We start from the raw sequence: 22,458 nt of genomic DNA on the forward strand, positions 1-22,458 counted from the left end.
TTAATGAACCTCAATAACGAGGAGAAATCCTTATAATTAGTCCATCAATTCTGCATTTCCGGTTTTGAGTTGAAAAATGGAAATTTTCCTCGATGAATAATACGACGTCTTAATTTTGAAAATAGGGGGGATAATTAGGGGAATTAATTCAGACACCCCCAGTGTTTTAAGCTCATTCACAAATGAGAGTAGCCCTTTTTTAAAAAAACATAATCGTTCAAAAAGGTTCCAAAAAATTTTTTCACATCACCAGGAAGATCTCCCGAAGATCATTCGACAATTCCTCCAAAGAATTCCCCAAGATTTTTAACAAAATAATTTTCCTACGCAAAATGGTACCGATAATTTTAAAAAATCTCTTTATCCAAAATAAGTCATTGATATCAACCCCCTAATCTCTCCATCTCAATTACAATTTTTCCATCAGCATAAACGCAATGGGGCTTCCACCCCAGTGCCTCTGCCGCAACGCCCGTTCTAATACACACATTGTCCTCCCGGAAATCTCTTTATGTCCTTTATATTTTCCCTCTCTCAACAGGGCCCACCCCCGTTGCGATACTCATTCTCCCCTGTCCCACATGGTGAGGCATGTGTCATTATTTTCGCGCTGCAACTATTTTCGTTTTGCTGCCGGCAATGACAGCGGCACGTGCTGTCTTCGAAGGCACCAATACGTGCAAAATCGGCTTCGTACATGTACACATGTGCAAAGGACATTCATGAAAAAATATAAAAAAAAAAAACTAGAGAGTGAGAGAGAGGGAAAGGGGCGCTATAATACTCGTGGACTCCGGGATCTAAAGCGGAGGGTGAGAGGATACAAGTTGCATTTGTTTTCATTAAAATACCGGCGTCGGCATAGCCGTTTGTTTGCCTCGACAGACTATGTATGCTGGAGTATATGTATACACCAACACGTGCCACCACAGTTCCCCTTCGAATATTGTATGAGTTTATTCTCTATTCCCAAACGATGACAATAGAGGCCGCATTATGTTGGATCATTTTTTTTTTTTTTCGATGGGGTGGATCGGTTCATCGGGGCAAACAATGTTATTGTTGTCATCTGGCTTCATTATAGTCTCATAATATCTTCGTTATGTATTAAGGGATACTTGTGGTATCCATTATCGATATTTAATTGATTAATGTAATTAGGAAGTGATGAGCGTTAATTTTTTCGTGTTGTCCCGGGTCGGGTGGGGTAAATTAACAAATATATTTAATAATAAAGTGATAAACAGTAGACTGTTAGATGACATTATCTATTAACTATTTGATTCCACCGAAACGTTGGCTCGTTAATAGTTAATGAATGTATATTGGATGGGTCTTAGTGGACTCGACTTTCGTCATTTGTTAATTATTAACGAAATTCATTTGGTTATATTCAATTCTACCGTTTGGTAATAGTTGATAAATTAATTCTTAAGTTGATGGTTGGTGATTTTTAGAAGAATAGTTCGCAGTTTTTTTTTTAAATATCCGAAAAAAATTTGAAAGAGAAATATTTTTTTATCAGAAACTCTTTTTTTTGATCTTCACATCTGATGATTTATTGAAGGAGTATTTTTTTTTTTTTTTTGGAAATCTCAACCGACTCGTTATAGCGAATACCTTTTAACTGAAAATCTTATTTTTCATATGTTGGAATCGATAATTCCAGGAACGAAAGGCTGTCTGGAATAAAAATGAAGGGCAATAAAATGAAAACTAACTGCGTGAATTTTATCATCTCTCGTTTATGCATATATTCTTCCACATGAAAATCCCACCGTTTCATCACACTCGTTTCATTTTCTTAAAACACTGAGAGAATAAATCTCCACCACTCGACAGCTAAAAAATTCTCTCCGGCTGATTTTTTTCTTCTTCTTCTTTGGACCGCGAAAAAGTCACGTCTGTTTGTCACTTCGCACAACATATAGACTCATAAACTAACCAATAAAGCTATAAATTCGGGGAACAGTGGGTGAGCTTGTGAAAAAAAATAAGATTTGAAAAAAAAAAGAAATAGTGAGGACTAACTAACATTCAATCATGGGTGGAGCTCAAAGTAGACGTGGATCGCTTTCATTTTCGTGGTTTATGTGAGGAAATCCTGAAATGAAACTCAATCGAGGTACGATTGGTTGCGGATGAAAATGAAAATCGCCCTGCGGCTTCCGAATATTCCATTTTGAAGTTTGGCCGGATAGACCTCTATATTTCAATGTTCATTTGGTTTGAAATAAAAAAAAAAATGAATTTCCATCCTTTGAATGGGTTAAGGATCCCATATATATCGCGTCTGAAAATTGAAATATCCAGTTTGTTAAAATCAATCTGTCGACGAAAATCATACGAATGCGAATGTAATGATAATCATGACAGACATTACGATCGTCATTGGGTACTTTCATCGTCAATCATTTCACTCACATGAAATTTATTTATACGAGGAGTTATTCGATATACAAAAAAAAATATTCACCAAAAATTCACTTGAAAAAAAATCATAAATTCTACCAGATGTCCCGAGACATTTTCCCCTGCCATCACTACAATTGATTGATTATCATTTTTTCTATAGTCGTGTTAGAACCTTCCAGCCCCCATCGAAGGACTTCATCACCATTTTGCTCTCACGATTCTGTCGTCTACAACGTGAAATGATGTGAAATTTTTCAAAATCTCGTCATTCAGTGCTCCCGAAATTTCTAATAAAAATCCGAAAATTCATGCTACCGCGTACGATATTGATCGCTCAACCCCCTTCATCCCCATCGCCCCACCGGTGTGCGTCAGCTTGACACACAAAATGTCCAAAAAAAACATTAAAAAATGGAGTGAATCTCGCCTGTTATTTCATTTATGCATTTCTCGTGTATAAATGCATGCAGCGGTGACAAATTACAATTTGGCGACGAACGGGTGTGCGAGAGTATTGCGAGGCTTGATGTTACCCTCTACATATTTGGAAAATTCGGTGAACTCGACCGAGTTTACCAATTAATTCATAAATCGATGGTGAATTGAAAACAGCTAGAGGAAATGCTCGTTCCCTAGCTTATAAATATCTCTCGTTAAATAACATAAACAAAACAATCGAATAATTTATTCTAGACTCACCCTAGACCTCATAGAAAATCATTGCGTAAATAAAATTCCCCCAATTTTAATTCTCCGAGACAAATCACTTTCCTAAATCGTCACTAATTTCGCCGATTTCCCATCGAATTATCGTCTCAATCACCCTAAAAATGCGGGAAATTTGAATACCACACATTCAAAACCAAATATGGAAATAATTTTAAACGAAAGGATTGACGTAATTCGAACTGAGTCCACAAATGTACAGCTGGATATGGGATAATGCAAGAGATCCATGAGAATACTCGACGTACGACCCCAATGTGTACTTTCAGCATGAGGGGATGAGAAGTGGAGAAAGAGGGAAGATGGTGAATCGTCAGCGAATGGTTGGAATGAACGTACCAAGTGAAAGAGGGGTAGGGAGTTGGACGTCGAAGCCGGAGGTCCGTTCGCTCAAGTTCCAATCTGTGCTGCTCAAATCGATAAGACTCTACGTCTCTACCCGGTCGACGAACGGTTGAGAGAAACGAGGGAAAAAGTGGTGGAAAGGAAGTACGGATAGGTAAGAGGAAGGGGTAGGTTTAAAAACAAAACCAAACAGAGTGAAGTGAAAGAGAGGGAGTGGAAAAAGAAAATAGGTTGAAAACCCAGGAATAAGGAAAAAATAAAACAGGTGCTTTTGACTTGGTAGCCCATTTCCCCCTACCCCTCCCCTTCCCACCCCTCGGGGGGTTGAAATACCATCTGGAATTATTCTCAGGCTTATCCGCCTACACTTTGCTAACTAAAATGAAAGAACACGACGATACAAGCGTGAAATATTAATTTGTGTTGAGTAAAAGAAAAGTGATAAAAAGAGATATTTTTTTTTTTTTTTTTACGAGTTGAAATAAAATGTTTATGATTTTGGAAAGAGGCTGACTGCACTAGACGCATCGAAGACCGAGGGCGTGGTGAGGGGGTGAGACAGGGGGGGGGAAGAGGGGGTTGACGAGTTTGAAGGATAAACGTGAAGATATATTGGTGCAGGGTGGGTCCCGCGAATCACTGTAGTGCGCGCCAGAAATCTAATTTATCGAAAATAAAAATATCTCAACCCAATAAAAACGATAATGAAAATTTAATTAATCATCAGCTCACCTGATTGGTACATTGGTCATCTATGTCTATACCCACTACGTACCCTTCTATCATTGCACAATAAAAACACTTGGTAACACGAGACACTTCAATGCACCATCATCCTCTTAACACCAATGATTAATTCAAAAATTATTTGACAAATTAAATACAGTCTAGAACAGTCAATTATGTTACAATTACAATCACTGATAATAATCCTCCACTTTAGTATCCTAATCACGGTAATGAATAATTTAATAACCACAGAATCCCTTTGATACAGCCGTCATGAGTACGTTCCAAGTCCAGATCATTTGTTCCAGTATTCGATGGTAACTTTGTTCAATCAAAACAAATCGGAGATCCAATAATTTTTTTTTAATCAATTGCTGTGCAATTAATAGGATAAAATAAAATGAAAAAAAAAAAATTGTAGAACAACACCAAGTGTTGTTTATCGCTGATTATTATTATTATTATTATTGTTATTATTTGCGAAATAATAACGCACACGACACGAGAGCAGAAAGTGCACTGGTGATCTTGGCTCCTCGTTCGACCCAACTCGCGGCTCAACTCCCACGCAGCGCATGCGCGGGTCGTTACGGTATTGGTGCGCCGTCGCACCCGTCTACATAACAGAAAACGTAAAACCCCATACCGTCGTCTATCAACCCACCGTCGACGTTGCCGTCGACTCTACCCCTCATTCTATCTCTTTTTCTCTTATGTTTCAAATGCCAATCCCCCTTTCTCCCCCCCTCTCCTCTCCCCATCCCTCACTCCACTCCACTCCCTTCCCAATGCCCCTCTCCTCACCGCCCCTCGTTTACTTTATCCCCTAAATCGGCACTCTGCAACCCACCCCAAGAGACTCTACCCTAACGACGCGACTACCCGGAAGAATGAACGAGAGGAAATGAGAGAAGTATAGAAACACTCTTCTGCCTGTGGCCACCCCTTTACCCACCTACCACCTTCAAATTTCCACCCCTCTCGACACATCAAATTCTCAATGTCCTTGGTACTCTAAGTTACCCACGGTCACATGGTATTCGTTAAATTTGGTTGAGTTCGATGGCCAATAGATGTTTTATGGAGCTCGGGGGGTGGGATAGTATTTTTCGTACTTGATTCACGTTTGAAATTGATGGTAGTCAAGTCTCTTTGATGCCTGATGCACTGAACTTGATGAAAACTTTGGAGTTAAGCTGGGAGAGTACTTGACGGAAGGGAAAATAAGTTTAAATTATTCAGTGGGACTTGAGTCAAGTCACGAAATCGTCGGGAATGACGAATATAACGAGATTGAATCAAGTCGAACTTGACGTAAATCAAGTTGCTGTAACCGTTTGCATTATTTTTAGTGAGAGACTCGATGGTATGACTGCGTTTGTTAAATAAGTCGATTACGTACTTTATCTGAACTTAATCATTCGACTTGACTCATGAATATTTTTTTTGTTTAAATAATGTCTAATGGAAATTCCAATGACGTATCGTTTATGGTTTGATCGAGTTGGATTAATCTGAAAATATTCGCCTCCGTCAATTTAATGGCCTCTCATTTAATTTTGAATGTACACTCTCTCGTATCAGTCGTCCAGGTCCAAGATAATCAGAAATTCTGGACATGAGTGAAGCAACGTAAGGGATCATGGCCACCCTCGGCCAGTCTCCGGCTTAATACTTAATTGGTTCTGGCGATTCGTTCGTACCATTCATTCTGCCTAACTGGCACGACAGTTGAGTATATAACACCCTCGAGCAAAACACACCCCATCCATGAGGTCCGTTGGGTAAAAAAAAAAATTTTTTTACTTGGTATTAGTGACATTGATTTGGTCCTGGTTGTGGATAGGCCCTCGAAGGTGTGCTGCATCACATCGTTATGCAGACTCACTATCTGATAAACCAACATACCGAGTCAAGCTCCACGACTGACATAATCGGGTGTTTCAGGTGCGACTATAACGCCACGAACGAGCGCGTCCAGGGAGATGACGAGTAGCGATTGGATGTCATTGTGCTCACTGGGTCCTTAGGGACAGGATGCCCGATACGTTTGGTTACATGCCCATCAATTTTTGTTTATGACCTTTTTGCGCCCCGTTACAGGGCGCCTCTTTTTTGAACATTTATTGGCCGACGGACAATAGCCGCACCATTTCGGTTTATCTGATTGACAAAATGATGACTTTTCGCTTGAAGGCACTCGCGATTTTAGCCTTTAATTAGGGCAATTAAGTACTCGTGTTTTAGGTGATCACATTGACAATCGATGTCATATTACAGACTGAGAAGTAAATATTTATTTACTGGCGAAAAAAATTTTTTTCTCCACAATTTTTGTTTTTTGATTAAGTCGTTACCAGTGGAGGCTCATTAGGGATCAATTATGACAATCATAGGGCCATAATTATACATTAGAATTTCCATAATTCCACCCTAATAAAGACTGACGGTTAATTAATCATGTGAGGAAAAAAAATGAAGAATAAATATTTCTCTGAAGTAAATTGATATTTGGCAGAAATATTTTTTCTCTCAGTGCACCTGACATTTCCCATATTTCTCGCTACCGTTCATTTAATTTCCGTCTGTTCAAAGTTTGAATAGGTGGTCATGGCTGAGCGTAAGCTGTAAGTCATCCCCCAGTCCCTCACTATTTATCGAGTTTTTCAGGTGTGTCTACTTGACTCGTTCTCCACGTTCCTCGGACTTCGAGTAGTAGATGACGTGCCACGATTGTCCCTCGTCATTGTGTCGAAATCCCCTCAGGCCAATAATACAACAGAGAGGAGGACTTTCTTGTATTATACTCGTGTTGATGTGCCTCAAGAACCTCCATAAATGACCATTCGCCGGAAGATCGATGATACAGTTAGAGACATATGAAAATAAACTCTGGGTATTGACATTGGGAATTTTTTTGACTACAAATTCGTGGACGAAATTAAATCAATTGAAATGTCAAAATTGAGATGAATTTCGGATGATGAAGTATTCGATCTCTAGAAATTCAAAGTAACTCTATTTTTCTAGGATTATAATAACATGAATATTTCATTGAGCTTTCGTTCTGAATCATTCAAACTTATAATATATAACAATACTGGGTTTAAATTTATCAGTAGCTCCTTTTGAATTCATCAGGTGGATGAATAAATTATTAATATTAGCTTCTGTCGTGGGATAATGGGAAACAATTTGAGAATGACAATATTTAATTTTCTGGAACAACTGAACAAAGATAAATTTATTCGTAGATTTTTATTTATGTTTTCTATTCATCTCTTGAATTTTTTATCATATTTCCATCCATATTTTTTTTATATTAACATTTGACAATTGATTCCTTATTTTCACTCATCTTGGGAAAATGTACATCACGAGACGCACGATATTCGATTGATACGTGAATGGAAATCCAGATAAAGGTGGACGGAGACTCCTCACTTCCCCCCCAACCCCACCCCCCTCCTCCTTCAATATCCCACACACACAAACACACACGAAGATGTTGATTTTTCAATCGTTCCCCATGCCTGGAAAACATGCTCGACATCCGATCGTTCACTACCTCCCAATGCAAAAGTCACGAAAGCACATTTTACTCTCTTTTCACAATTGGAGAAAGAAAATACCTTTAGGATAACAACAAACATCGCAGGAAGCGAGTATCTACGGAATAAAAATCAAGAGACGTAAGGAACACTCTCTTCACCTAAAACGAAATTTTCTCTTCTCAAATGCAGTAAAAAAAAAAAAAAACAAAATAAATCAAATTCAGGGGAAGTGAAAAAAAAAATTTTCGTATCCGATATTCATTGCAATTGAGAGGAGGTGAGGAAAAAGTTTTTCTCACAATTTTTCCTTATCCACATATCTCCCGGGATTTTCAGTCACGTTTCGTTCGACGGAACGTTGACGTCTCACTCGCATGAAAATTTTATCAGAATACGCGGTCTCTCCCCGTGTGCGGCTACACGTGAATTTTGAGTCAGGGGTTGGTGGAGGAAGAGGATATGGTGAAATTGAACGATAGAAAAACAAAGATTTTCACACATCTGGAAGGAGGACGAGATGAGGGTAGAGGGTGGTTGAGGAAAATAAAGGGGATGAACGGAAGAAAGAATTGAAGACGGGGGTGAGCAAAATATGAGGGTGTCCTACGGAAAGAGGAGAATAAAAAAAAAAAAAAAAAGGTTGAAGAACGAATGGGGGTGTTGGTGGGAGATTTCACCCTCACCTATCCGGAAGCGCCGAGACGAGAAATGTATGTTGGGTCTTTCGCGAAAGACGTAGAAAGAGAGATCTAAGATCTGTTGAGGGGAGGAATGGGAAGACTCGCGGAAGGGTGAATAATAACGTTTGAAATTCGAGACGCGGAATAAAACGATGTCGCGGACGGAAGGAACGAGGGAAAGGGAGGAGGGGGGGGGGTGGGGTGTGAGAAACTATGAGGGTGGGTTGTATGGAGGTACAGGAATGGATGAGAAGGGAGGAAGATGGTAGATCCGATGAGGACTGAGGAATAAGGGTGGGAATAGTTGTGGTATCAGGAAAAGAAGAAATTTTGTGGAAAGGGTTGGGCTTTGACCTTGGTAGAGGCCTTCGGGCCTTCTTTATAGGTATTACTCAAGAAAAGGAATATCTAATAAGGGACAAATGCAGCGGCGAGTGGAATGCAGAGGGGGTAAGGGGGGTGAATGATGGGGAAGAAAGAGGTGGAAGATGGAGGGATGAAATGGAAGGAAGTCTCATCACTGCGGTCGATATTCCAAAGTCAGTCTGGGAGAGTGAAAAAATTCTTCAGGAAAATTCAAAGGGTGGGAAGGAAAATTTTGTTGAGAAGGGGGTGGAGGGTCCTCATATTGATTTGAATTTTAGGGAGATATATGAGTTACATTTTTTTTTTTCACGGTTGAAATAAATTTTAGCACTTGATAGAGCAAGTGATTCTCCATTAATAGAGTCAACTGGTCTGCTACCCTTAAATATAATAATTTACTGATAAGAAAAATTTTAATATTCTTTTTCTCCCCTTAATACACCGGGAAATGAATGGAGGAATGCGATCACAGCTCAATTCTATAAAATTTACTTCTCTGTGTAGCTTCGTTTGACGTCAAAGTGAAAAAGAGACTCTATGCGGAGAAATCCTGGATGATCAGAGGGTGGATAGGTGAAGTGGTGGTAGCGTCGAGGTCTTTTTTTTTTTTTCCCCCCGAGTGAAAAAGGAAGGACTGGAGAAAATGGGGGAGGGGGTAGGTGAATGAAGTGAAGGGAAAAAAAAGGGGTTTGGAAATACGGGACACAGCATCCCTCTTACAATCAGTCGGTGGGTCGGGGTTGGTGCGCGTTATCCGAGAGCTGCGGGAATGTATTGAGAAGGATCGAGAGAAAAAAAAACCTAAAATAAGTGAGAAAGGGGGATGGATAGAAAAGTAGAAGCGAGAGGGTGTCGTCGATGGGAGGATGAGAATGGCATGGAATAAAACCTCTTCGGGCTCGCGGTGCGTTAAGATGAATGGCTTGGTAGATCGTCTTGGATATATGTGAAGTAGAGGGCGTGGGTGTGACGTGTGCACTCGAAAACGTGTCTCGTTCGCATCTCGAAGACGTCGTTTCTGTGTTAGTTGATGTTTTGGATCGTATCGTCTGATACCATGGGATTCACCTTCTTTTCGTTACGTTAACGATACGTTATCCAAATGTATTTCAATTTTATTTTATTTCTCTTTGGTGTTGTCTTGCCATCAACGAGATAGATTTTGTGGGGATGATTTTTCCCCTAGAGATCTTCATGATTTTTTAAATCAGTAGATATTTTTTTTTCTGGATGGAATACTATCGCAATACATAGGAGTACCACTATCTGCATTACGATGGACACACTGAAGCATCAAATAGAGTGTATGTACCTCTCAACATAGGGCAAAAAGGGGAAAATCTAAAGTGAGTTTACCTTTAGAAAAGCTCTTGCCTGTCTGTATTATTTCTGATGAAAAGAACAAGGGGATACGACATAGACATAAATCCCTTGTATATTATCTTTCCATGCCTTCAACTCTCGTGATGACACACTTGTGACCCTCTCAATGGAATAAGACACGTGACGATACAAAAGTGAGGGTGACATCCGATAATTCCTTCCCATTACATTATTTTCCAGTGACGCGTTTGTAGAATTTAACCCGGGACGAGACAATATTTTTTTATCTCATTAATCACATCAATAAACCATTCCCAATCGATTGAAATTAAATTCACCATCCACACGGAAGAATAATAAATTTTGAAGATAAAAAATTTTTTTAAACAAAGTTTGAATCAATCGTTTGAGATTTTTTTTTTCCTGATTTTTTCTAATTATTATTTGTTGATTTTTACGTTTAAAAAGCCAATGGACTTTTAATTAGTTTCTATTTACGAAATTTTTCGCTTAGAACAGGGTAAAACGTCGAGTCCAGGAAAACTTCCAACGCCGAAGGGATGAGAATGAAGTGAAGTAGGAGTCGATTCGTACCAAGCGCCGATAAACATTCTAGTTTTCCGAACTTCGTACACTCTCAGACTTTTTCCCCTTTCCACTATTCTGAGTCTCTCTTTTCCTCTCCCACTGTCACTAACTTTGTCTCTCTCTATTCATCTCTTTTTGTCTTTTCCTTTCTGAAAGTTGGACCAGCCAGATCGTTGAGCAGTTCCTCTCTTGGACGAGGGTGTCTCAACTTTTACTAACGTCTTCGAATTTGGTCGGTTGTAAGATGGTGGTGGTGATGGGGGTGAGTACGGGGTGGGGGAGGTAGAAGGTACGATTCCGTATCAAACGAACCGATTGTAGAAAACTTGTCGAGAACCCGGGAGTCGGTTATATTCTGTCTTCATCTTCTGTATTTCCTTCTCTTCAACATTTTTCTTTTTCAATTAATGAATCGTTGATTAATTCATTATTTGGCCTCTCGATAATTTTATATCTATAATAATCATGGTAATAATACTTAAATAAAATTAGTTTCAATTTCCTGAAGATCTGATTGAAGAAATTGGACAAAATTTATTGAATTTTGATAGTCATTATTGTTTCTCTTTGTCGTAGTTTATTTTCAAGTAATTGAATTTCTCGGAATAACAGAATGTAATTGTCTCTCAATATTCATCTATATTTCTTCCCTTATCTCCCCCTGGAAAATCTCCATATGTATCTAACGTCGAAGTCAACGAGTCTCCCGAGACTTTGGTGAAACACGATAGTGTCTTCTCCCTGTTGTCCATTATTCCACGTTTGTACTGTCTCTGTCCAACAATCCTGCGTTAACAATTCTCAACGACTTCCACCATTGTACCCAGAAATTTGGTTTTCCAGTTATGGCAAATATTTATTTGCCTCGGTGGATGAAGAACCGAGGATAGAAGTATGAGAAAAATAGAGATATCGTCCCAAGACACGTCTTGTGGATATTACATATCTACCCGGTGACGCATCATCGGAATATCAAATATATCCTGCCACCCAATTCGACATATACTTGAATTTTTGGGCCCTGGAACGTAATGTATTGATCCATAAATCTACACGTGATAAATCATTTGTTGACTTTGATATTGTCCTAGTCATTACGAGTGAGTAATTGCATCAGTGAGTGAATTTAATTGTTTAAATAGTGTTTTCGATTTTGAATATTCTGGAGTTGTAAGGCCCCAAATTTTGTGTAACTAATTATTGTAATGAGGAGAATTCGTTGGATGAAGGGGTGGTGCGTTGGGGTGAGGGGGTTTTGGATTATCTGAAGATGCAAATCGATTGGTTAAAAATTACCTGTGAAAATTCTGAGGTGAAAACCTCCCTAGATTTTTACTCAAAATTTCGTTCTATATATGTATAATAATATATAATATATATAATAACCTCGTAGTGTGTGAGTAAATTCCACGTGGAGGAGAAAGTGAATGACGTGATGAGGGAGGGGAGAAAAGTGAGAGGGTTAAAATTGTGGTCGAAATACGGTGGTGGGTGGGGGATTGAGGGGTAGTTTTGGTACATGCCACTGCCACGGGCTGCTTACGAGTTTTCCCGGGGTGTTTCTTGATAAGAGGAGTGAAGAAGGGATGAAGAAAGGTGGGATGCGTCTTGCGTGAGTTAGGGTTGCCCAACTTGAATAATGCATGTGTCGAGCTGTCTCGGGTTCTGTTCTCTATATTCTCACCACTGTTGCCAACACACGAATCTACCCAGGCGTGCATTCTTGTCTCTGTTTACTCGGTAATCTCGTATACGGTTTGGGCTATGCAATGCCGGTGAGGGGGATGAAAGAGTGGGGGTGAAAAAATAGAGGTAAGAAAATTTTTCAAACCAACGAAAGTCTCTCAGTTTAGGTTTGGAACGTCATTTTCTCCCCGTTTTCGATTTTTTTTTTTTTGGTAACCCCCAGTAGACGGTTTTGTTTGGATTATTATTTTTCACTGTGTGAGTTTACTTGGTCACTTTTCATTTTATCGTTGTGTTTGATCGCGTCAAGTCCTATCACTATTAACGGCGAAACGGCAGAGCTGCCAATAATTCCGATAGTCGATGTCACTCACCCCTTTGGTGAAAAAAACAAACCCTCTCCAGAAAATAATCCGATAAAGGTGAGGCTGGATTTGGATACTCACCTGAAACAGATAGGGGAATTCGATTTTTTAAAATTTATATTGAATAATTATTGGTTAGTAATATTATAGGGAGGTGGGGTAAATATGAAATATGAGGTTCGATAAACAATTGAGAAATAAATATTTACCACTATGTGAAGATGAAGAGATTATTTTATCAAAAATTGGACTTTTTCTCACTTCAAGTCATTCCTCTCCTCCAAATCTTCGAGAATAAATGAAAACTCCTGGAATTCTTTGGAAGAAACAAATTGATATACATTTTTAGCTTGTCCCGTCTAACATATAAATCTCCTGTATAACGTGGAACGATATGAATTGAGGTTTATACGTAATAATTCAAGTTGTAAAACTTTTGAGTTTTTAACTCAGTAGCTTTCAAACTTTTCCATCGTATCGAACGACGGATATAAGAGAGAAACCTGTATGCGGATCAAGGGATGTACAGTGCCATCCATTTGAGAAAGAAGGAAAGGAGAAGGCCAAAGTCGATTGCCAAACTTTTTTTTTTTTTCTATCCTTCGAAAAGCATTCTCGGGGCTTTAACAGTTTTATACGCGAGTTATACAGTGGAAAAGACTTAGGATATTCTCTGCACCTCGTATCGATCCCATTTGCAATAATTTTTCCATTTTGTTGTCGATCCTACGGATTTCGAGGGCAACTTCAAAAGTACCAGTAAAAGTTCCGAATTGTGCGCCTTTTGTGATGGAATCAGCAAATAAAATCATCTATTGTGTGTCAGCATTTTTATAGATTTATCTTGCAAATAAAAACGACAAATCAGCATTGGAATTTCTTCATAAAAATTTTCCGATTTTCTTGTTATTCAATTGTTCTCGTAAAATATTTTTCTGTATCGGATATTTTTTGCCTTCCGGACTTGTAGATTGTCCCCAAAAAATTTTGGACCCAAGAACTGAGTGAATAATATTTTAATGCTCTATTTATCAATCGAAAAGTCATACAACAATAACAATGCATGGAAATGTCTCATTAAAATTACTCCACAGTTGAATAACATTTTCATTGAACAACAGAGGCCACCGGGTTTTCAAGTTAATTATCGATAACGAGCGGTATTATTCTGGGAAAATTCTGTATCTACCCTCCCACACGTTACCCACACCCCTGACCCAATCTAACGACTCGTGCACTGCGGCTCTCCCATTTCTCTCTCGTCTACGATGTTACTGTGATTCCTAACGGTCGATATCTTACACTAATGCTGTGGTTTTTATATTCAATTACACCAGCAGATTGAATTTTTATTGCACGATATTTTACATTAATTGACAGGAGTTTAATTTCTCCACTGGTAATGACTTAACATATATATTTTATCCACTGTAATTCTTGTATCGTCAACGAATGAAAGGAACAAAACTAGATAACAATTGCATTATTATTATGCTTTGGGAATTGTATATTTTCTGATGATCGATTTGTTGGCCAAATTTGTGGTCAGACTGATAAAGCTGGCACATGTGTATCGAAGGGATACGGACTATTGACAAATACGCGTGAATTTCAAACTGAATCAAAGCCCCTGTATATTTTAGGGACGTCTGTGAATAATCAGCAATCAGTCGACTCACCATCGAGTCACTGTTGGAGGGGTGCAACAAACTCTGTACACATATCAGAGAGGGATTTCATGCAAATTTCAAAATCTACAAATCTAAAATTTCAGAAATTCGGAACAAAATAAGTTGTAACAAGAAAATTTCCCTTCATATTTTCATTACAACTGGAAAACTTTACGTCACATAAATCCCCAGAAATTTTACCAGAAATTTCCCGAATATTTCGCACTCCCCTTTTTCACAGCCAATTGCCATTTTTCCTCGTACTGATCCTACAATTTTTATTAAAAAAATAATTTACTGTAGCTTTTAGAATAAATTGGAAGGAAAGACAAAATTTTTTTACTGCTGATTTCGACGGATGAAACTAAAAAATAACTGAAACATCAAAGAAATGAGAGTCAGTAATTTTTTTTTACACCGCACTACCTTCGGTTTATTTATCCTGAATCCCGTGATGACGGTGTGGAAAAAAAGACGTATCAGCGCCTCGTTGAATTATAAGGGTTAACCTTTGATGACGTGAATTCAGAGACAGCTTTTGACTCTCTCGTTTACCGTAATTCAATCCTAAAGTGTACGATTGAAACGCCCAGGAAATACACACTACATGAACGCCCAATGTAAACATGCAGAAGAGCCCATAGGACATAGACACTAATTCGACCGAGTCTTCGCTTCGATAAATCGCTGGTGGCCCCGTGTATTTTCGAGGGAACGAAATACAAGTGTACGAGATTAGCATGAATCCTCGTAGACGAAGGCCTTGATGGAAGGTAACGAGAAGTGCAAACGTTTGATACATCATCTCTGTATGCTTGAAATCCAGATACATCTGAACCCTAACGGGTATATGACATCATGAGGAACTCGAGTTGCCTCTTTGCCGATTCAATTAACGTTCATACTGTGGTATTTTCACTTGAGAAATGCTTTCACGTTAAGTTAACAGCCAGTCGAGTGAAATCCACAGCTTTTAGGGAATATTCAAAGGCAATAATTTTTTCTATTAAAAAAAATAGTTACGATAGTATTTAATTATTTTTAAAATATTATATTGAATGTTCATCAAAAATATCTAGGATATATCCTATATATTCGCTTCGCTCGTCAGCGAGGGAAGGGGGGGGGGATGCTCGTCGTCCTGTTTGGTTGTTTAACAGGAGAATTAGAATTTTTATTGGAAATTTCCACTTTAAAATCTGTAGGTAATTACCATGAATGATGATCGGATTAATTTCTACCAATGTTGGGATTTAAAAATGACAATCCTATGACACCCGGAAAATTCTCATGACAAAATTAATGGACTGTAATATATGTGTCCTCTTATAAAATCATGTTTTCTCATTAATTTAAAAATGACACGTTGAAGAGCGACTAATCTCCCAAATCCCAGCTTCAGAATATCTAATCAGACTGACAGATTTTCGACAAATATATCGAGTCGTACTCCAACACCGAGTGTAACCGAAAATAAATGGTGAACACTGTCGAAACAACTGTTCCCTTAATCCCACGGGGCCAAACGGATAAATAGGCGGGATTGATATTCTCAACGGGCCTTTATCTCGTTGTTCGGAGTCTGTCTACCGGTTACTTTGACCAGCCAGAGTAGAATTGACTCTGGCGTTTATAATGGCCGAACGATCGAGCCGATTAGATACTCAGGACTAGGGGCTCACTCACAAAAAAAAGGACTCGATAGACGTGATACAAAGAAAGGAAAAAAATAAAATAAACATGGAAGTTGTGTTTTGATCTGACTCTCGATCAAACGTAAATAGATCTATCAGTGGGCCCCAACCTCTGGGGCACTTTAGTCCCTGGTCATCATCTCATCTCTACCCTCTTGCAATCCTTTCTCATGGCTCGTAAGGATCTTACACTGGACCCCACGGCTGGATAATTGACAGGCTCGTGCTCAACCTGGGACCCACTCAACTCTTTCGAACGAATAATTGGTGATCCTATCTTGGATTGGTACCTTACACGTTTCGTGAGCACGAAAATACGATCCAACTCTTTTCAGAGTCAGCCTTGTTCACCACCTTGGGGGGATTAACTTCTTGGGTTTACACGAATTTAACTCAGCGTTAACTTGATTACTTTATCTTGAAAATTTTATTTTGAAATGGAAACGAATGTGGAAAAATAAAATTACACTGTTGGACGCTTTCAGGTTTCGATGATAGATAAAATTAACCCGTAAACCTGGTGGTTTCACATTTTTAGGGATCTCGGGGCTTATAAAATTTGAGATTTATGGCATACAAAAATAGTCCTCAGTAAAATCTCGCGAGACAGTTTCGATTGCAAAACTTTCTCCTCGTTGGGGATCAATTTTTGAAGAATGTTATTGTATCGAGGACCTCCCGCGTGGAAAAAAATATATTTCCATTCACATTATATATTATATACATATATATTGCATATAATATATTTTTCATAATTCCTTGGAAAAATCCCAGAAAATCTACAACCAATTTTTCACCCGTATTATTACCTCCATCAAAGAATAAATTTTCCATTCGTCATAAACATCACCGTAAATTTACAACTCATAAAAAACTATCTCATCCTAAAATCCCTCAGCAAAATAATTACATAGATTCCCAAACGATAAAGCGTTAAGCAGGCGGTTGTACTTAAACTTTAAAGATGTCTATTTCCGCATACATCTTCAAGTAGTAGCAGAAAAGTGAATGCGTGTGTGAGGTATTCGCAATGTGGAAAATACGAAGGAAACTTGGATATAAAGGAAGAAAGGGAAGACGAAATAACTCGGGCGCAGCAGCTGGTGCAGCATGCGCCCTAAAGCAAGTACATCAAAAGTTCGGATTGGTACCCGGGAGCTGCGAGCCTTTACTTTCCACAAGACCATAAAACTGTTGAGTGTAGAAATGCAATGCTGAGGAGATAGTGGCCTTCTGTGTATGTTGCTGAGGTACTGGCTAGGCTATATCTATCCCTCCTCTTTGGCCCTCTGTCTGTCCTTCATTGTCCTACTGTTTCATCCTACTTTGCTATCTACTGTTGGGGGGGAGGGGTTTGGGGGTGGCGTTGAAGGGATGGGGGAGGAGGAGGGTTAGGGTGGGTGGAGGCTAACTCGACCACCGCACAGTGAAAGAGAGATGAAGCGATACTGCGGTTGTGGAGTGCATCGGCCTTTGGCAAAGTCCCTAGCTATCTTGTGGCAATTTTGTAAGTGGATCCTCGTTATCACGATACCATGGAGTTGAGCCGTCAAAGTAAGCCACTATGCGATGGGCTTTGGCCTGATGAAACAAAAAAAAAAATGATGGTCAAATATTTGCCGCCGTGTGGAAGTGCGGGAAATATTTTTTTTTTAGGATTCCATTCACTTTGATATGTTTTAAGAGATGAGGTGGGGTAGAATGAATATGGAAATGTTTGATAGAGATATTTGGGATTGGAAATGGTTAACAGGGGCCCTGATGTGATGAGGGGGTTGATGGCTGAGGTATTAGGTGATGTATCGGTGAGGGACTTGATCGGTTGATTCTTCCAGGTAATTGTTGGTCGGGTTTTAACGGAAAATGTTGTTATATTTAAGGTGTCCAGGCAATTGTCCAACTTTTTGACAAAGTCTATCGCGAAATAATGAGTTACTTGAATTTTCGTCATTCAGTTTTCTCGTAAAAACTGTTCAAATACATGAAATCATATTCCGCCCTGAAAAATCGTTATCCCTTCGTTCTCGCAAAAAAATTCCCTCTGATGTACTCGAAAATACGATAAAAACGTAAGAGACAAATAAATTTGCATGCTGATTCGATTGGCCAAGGGTCGATGATGCGATTACGAAAGGAAAATGTGAACTTCCTTTCCATCGAAGATTGCTGAACCCTCCAACCTCATACAATCCCACAGTCTATGTGACATTGGAGTATAGAAGGATCTCTCCCACTTGTTCCAAGTAACTGAAAAAAAAAAATCCACATTCTGAACTACGCGTAGCTTCTACGGGGGTGAGTTGAGGGGACATGAAACACCTGCCAAGTTCTCAAGAAACAAAGGATACAAAACTGAAAGTGGAAAGGGACCTGAAGACGAGACGATAAAAGACGCTGAGGTACATGAAATTGAAATGGCGAAATCGGATCACCGAGGTGGCGCTGGCTTGCTGTTGTTGGACGTTGGTGGGGGGCGGTGGGGGGTGGGGGTTAAGCAAGAGATGGCGGAAATGGCGGGAGTTGAAAAGAAACAAAATGGAAGACAGTGAAGACGACAAAGTGCTACCGGGAAAGGAGGATACATTGAGGCTAATCCCTTTTCTCCCACTTGCCATTCCTTACTTTTACCCCACAGTAGAGTCTCTCCAGAATAATCGTCCCTCAAAAATAGCTTAATTATTCAAAACCTCGGCGTAGAAACGTCGAGATCCAATCCCATTCCCCTACCACTCACTGTACCTTATTCGTGCCCCCTTCGGTGCACCCCATCTACAATTCGTTTAATTAATTCTCGAGGGATTATCATTTCAATTGGGGGAAATGGAGAGGAGTGAAAATTTCGTTATGTTGAAAATCCACAACGATGCTCCATCATAAAATTCCAAACTTTCAATTTCCGGAAATAGCATTAGTCTCGGTTTATCCCAGTGATATACCACTATCTCCGGTCTCACCAGTTATTTTTAACAATTCCATTAATTTCATAAAATGTATCTCAAAGTCGCCCAGCGAAGGACCAAAGAAAAGCGACTTCTGTAATATTTTTTTTGTTTAATCCCGGGGACAACTGTGCGTTTAATTAGCCGACTACCAGTCGCTATGGAGTATATAATTGGCTGGGAATTAAATGCACGTGCAATCAGTCCAGCTCGACGGTGATTCAGACACCAGGAAAGGAAGAGCATTAATGGGAGAGAGAAGTAGGAGAGAAGCATAACATAAAAAAAAATGAGGAGAAAAATCCCAATTTTTTCTGGCATTTTGCCTCGCGCTTCGACTCCGTATTTCCCTTTGATAAATTTTTTTTTTATTTCATTACTATTGTTCCTTTTTATTATCCACCAGTGACTTTTCAACAGACTTCTCCAGCACAGCCGGAAACAAGCCGGCGCACAGACCGATTCTTCCACTGCCGGCGGGCCATTCAAATATCCCAACTGCGAGGAGAGAAAAAAAAATGTAAGCGAATAAAGAGATGGCGGGGAGGGGGTGAGGGGGAGACTGGAAAAACGCAAAAGTCGAAGACATTGGCTTTGAGATGGAGAAAAAAAAAATCAGGGAAAAAACGCAATGCTACGAGGCACGCTCATTAAAAGAAAGTTTTTCGCGTATACCACGGAGCCGCTTTGCGGCTGGATGCCACGTTGATGGTACTCTCACGAAAAATTTTATTTTTTCCATCTTCACTGAGGCCGAAAAACCCCGCCATATTTATTTCACTTCTTAATGAGTTCAGAACGCGCGGATTCGGTCGCGCGCACGCGCTTTTTTTTTTCTCAGTCGCAACGGAAGCTCTCGTCGATTCACAGAGCGAAAATATTCCCTCGCGGCTTTTTCGCTCCTCGTCGTGATCGTGTGGTAGGGCCCTTTCATCATCTCTGAATGGGGCACACACATACACGGAAACGCGCAAGCGTGGACAACACTTGACGCGATTTTTCAGTTTTTCTTTTTCCGTGGCGACATTTTTCAAGGTTTTCTTTTGAGTAAATGCAATTGCATTTCGCGCGATGTACGACTCAAAAGCGTGGGAAAATGGTGAAAAGCGGTCTGGACTATGGTCTCAGTTTATACGCCTTGCGCTTTTCTTGTACCACCCTCGAGACGATTCAAGTCTGCGTCGCTTGAAAAGGATGTGGTTACCAATTCATGCGGAATACGGACTTTGACGGGAAATTTGAATAACATGACTCTTTTACTTGAAATGTTTTGCATTTAGAGTATTCGAGGCTTTATTTTTATACTTTTAATGGGTCTATTTTTTTAAACGATAAATTGCAATTTTCAATGAGGTTTTTCCGGTGAATTTTGGGGAAAAAAAATTGACTCTCGTGGAAAGTTGATTATTAATTTTCAGTCCCTCTCTGCATTCCCCCCTTTATATTCATTTTCAGGAAAATTCACGATTCTGTTTTATTCTACCCCCGAATTCTGAATTTTCAACGCGATAAAACTTTCCGGAATTCCCCACTACAATGAAATACAATTGAAAAAATATTGACATATTTTTCATTTAAATTCTGCTTTTTAACTCATTTTATAAAAAAAAAAAAATACAATGTACAGTGACGAGTGTAATTTGAAGGTAAAGAGAGCAGAAAAGTGTTCTCGTAAATTTGACGAAAGGTGAAAAAATAGGAAAAAAAAAATCAGGGATGCTAGTAATCCATCACGACCTGTCTATGCCAGATCCATCGGTGTATACACCCGGGGGCTGAACCAATCCATGCATTCCATTCCAGTGATTTCACTCCCGCCATTTTTCATCACTCCGCTGTATCATCATTTTCTCATATGCGTCCACATTCATCGATTTTGTCTACTTCCTTTTTCAAAATAAAACTGAAAATAAAATTCGTGTCGAACATATACGAAAATATTGAATTTTCAGAAACAAATGTATAGAAAAATTTGAAATTGACTATTCAATCTGAATATAGATTTTTTTTTTCCTTTTTTAAAATCCCAGACTCGGGCATTTACACCTGTCGTCAAAACAATCGGACCAGTCTGGCTCGTTATCGTTCAAGTTCTTTTATTTTATTTTATTTTTTCATTCGGAATAATTTTTTCCCCGAGCAAAATATATTCTCGTCACGACCAGAGAATCGTGTCCTTTCTCCGCTCGCTGAATCACCCCTCTCTCGTCATGCGCTTCGCTCTCAGGACGAATCCCGTAATTAAATCGGGACTGTGCGAGCTATGGTATGAGGAAAGAGAGAAAGAGAAAAGAACTGGCGTAAATGAACAACCGGTGGGGGCTTCAGTTTTACCGCTCCTCCTCAGCTGTTTAACTAGCAGTGACGGTAAACGCAAAATACTGTTACCAATTTTCTATGCACCTTTGTGATCAATACTGCTCGCTTCAAGCACTCAATTACCCTAGGGAATATGATTACGTTAGCCGGGTCCATATAAAAAAATTATACTATAAAAATATCTCAAATAAACAAAGGAAAACGTTCCATAAAAAATTACGCGAAAAATTTGCTAGTCTCGTGTAGAAAAATTTCTGTCTGTCAAAGCTTTTTGGGAAATTTTCAAAAAAACATCAAAGGATCGACCAATAATTTATCTCCGCAGGCGATTTTTTTTTCAAATTTTTCTGGAATGTACATTATATTAAATTTTTCAATATTCAGTTGTCATTTTTCCCAGAAAGAAATGAGTTACATATCTCCAGGACCATCACAAATCCTCTCCCTTCGAAATACATCTTCTCCTCCCCCTTATTTCCCCCACCGGAATACGAAGAAATTGATATTTATTTTCCTTAAACATTTTTCCGCAATTTTTCTCCCTTAATCGTTGAAAAAATCCAAACAAAACTAACGAAAATGTGTCCCAATGGACCGCCCTTGGGTGTATTTTCTGTCGTTTGCCGTACAAACGTGAGAAACACGTTGGACACACAATCTACCAATTGAAGGAATAGAAGGATACAAACGTGTGATCCTTGTAGTGACAATCGTCAAGGCAAACTTCTGCCAGTTGAATTTCCGCGGGTATTTCCACCCCAAGTGTATCTCCCAGTGCGACCAAAAGTGCCAGGAAAATTGTACAGCCCCAGGTTATTTACTTCACTACCCCATAACTCCGTGAAAAAAAGCCCAAAGAAACGAGAGAAAACCAACAAAAATTTATGAATTTAACCTCTGATTTGGGCCCTTCCGAGAATAAAATCCGATGATCCTGAAGGGATGACATCAACGATACGACGTAAATAATGTGTTTATGCTCCTGCTATAATCCATACCGAAAAGGGAGGCCATTCACGGCCTCCATAGATAATCATTATCAGCTATAAATACGTGAGA

The 22,458-nt window shown here is 39.2% G+C and overlaps 3 protein-coding genes across 3 annotated transcripts in view; 1 reads left to right on the forward strand and 2 right to left on the reverse strand.

Annotated features, from left to right (window-relative positions):
- LOC135170415 (teneurin-m) overlaps positions 1 to 4,721 on the reverse strand; it is a 138,590-nt gene extending 133,869 nt beyond the window's left edge. The window contains exon 1 of the mRNA XM_064136205.1: positions 4,219 to 4,721. Coding sequence (XP_063992275.1) covers positions 4,219 to 4,231 — 13 coding nt within the window. The 5' untranslated portion in view covers positions 4,232 to 4,721. The remainder of the gene's footprint in view (positions 1 to 4,218) is intronic.
- The window catches only part of LOC135170485 (uncharacterized), a 195,662-nt gene that overhangs the window by 72,043 nt on the left and 101,161 nt on the right, over positions 1 to 22,458 (reverse strand). The gene's annotated exons all lie outside the window — the stretch shown is intronic.
- LOC135170449 (sialin-like) overlaps positions 1 to 22,458 on the forward strand; it is a 203,962-nt gene that overhangs the window by 59,449 nt on the left and 122,055 nt on the right. The gene's annotated exons all lie outside the window — the stretch shown is intronic.

Source organism: Diachasmimorpha longicaudata, chromosome 17 (genome assembly GCF_034640455.1).
Source record: "Diachasmimorpha longicaudata isolate KC_UGA_2023 chromosome 17, iyDiaLong2, whole genome shotgun sequence".
Taxonomy (NCBI): Eukaryota; Metazoa; Arthropoda; class Insecta; order Hymenoptera; family Braconidae; genus Diachasmimorpha; species Diachasmimorpha longicaudata.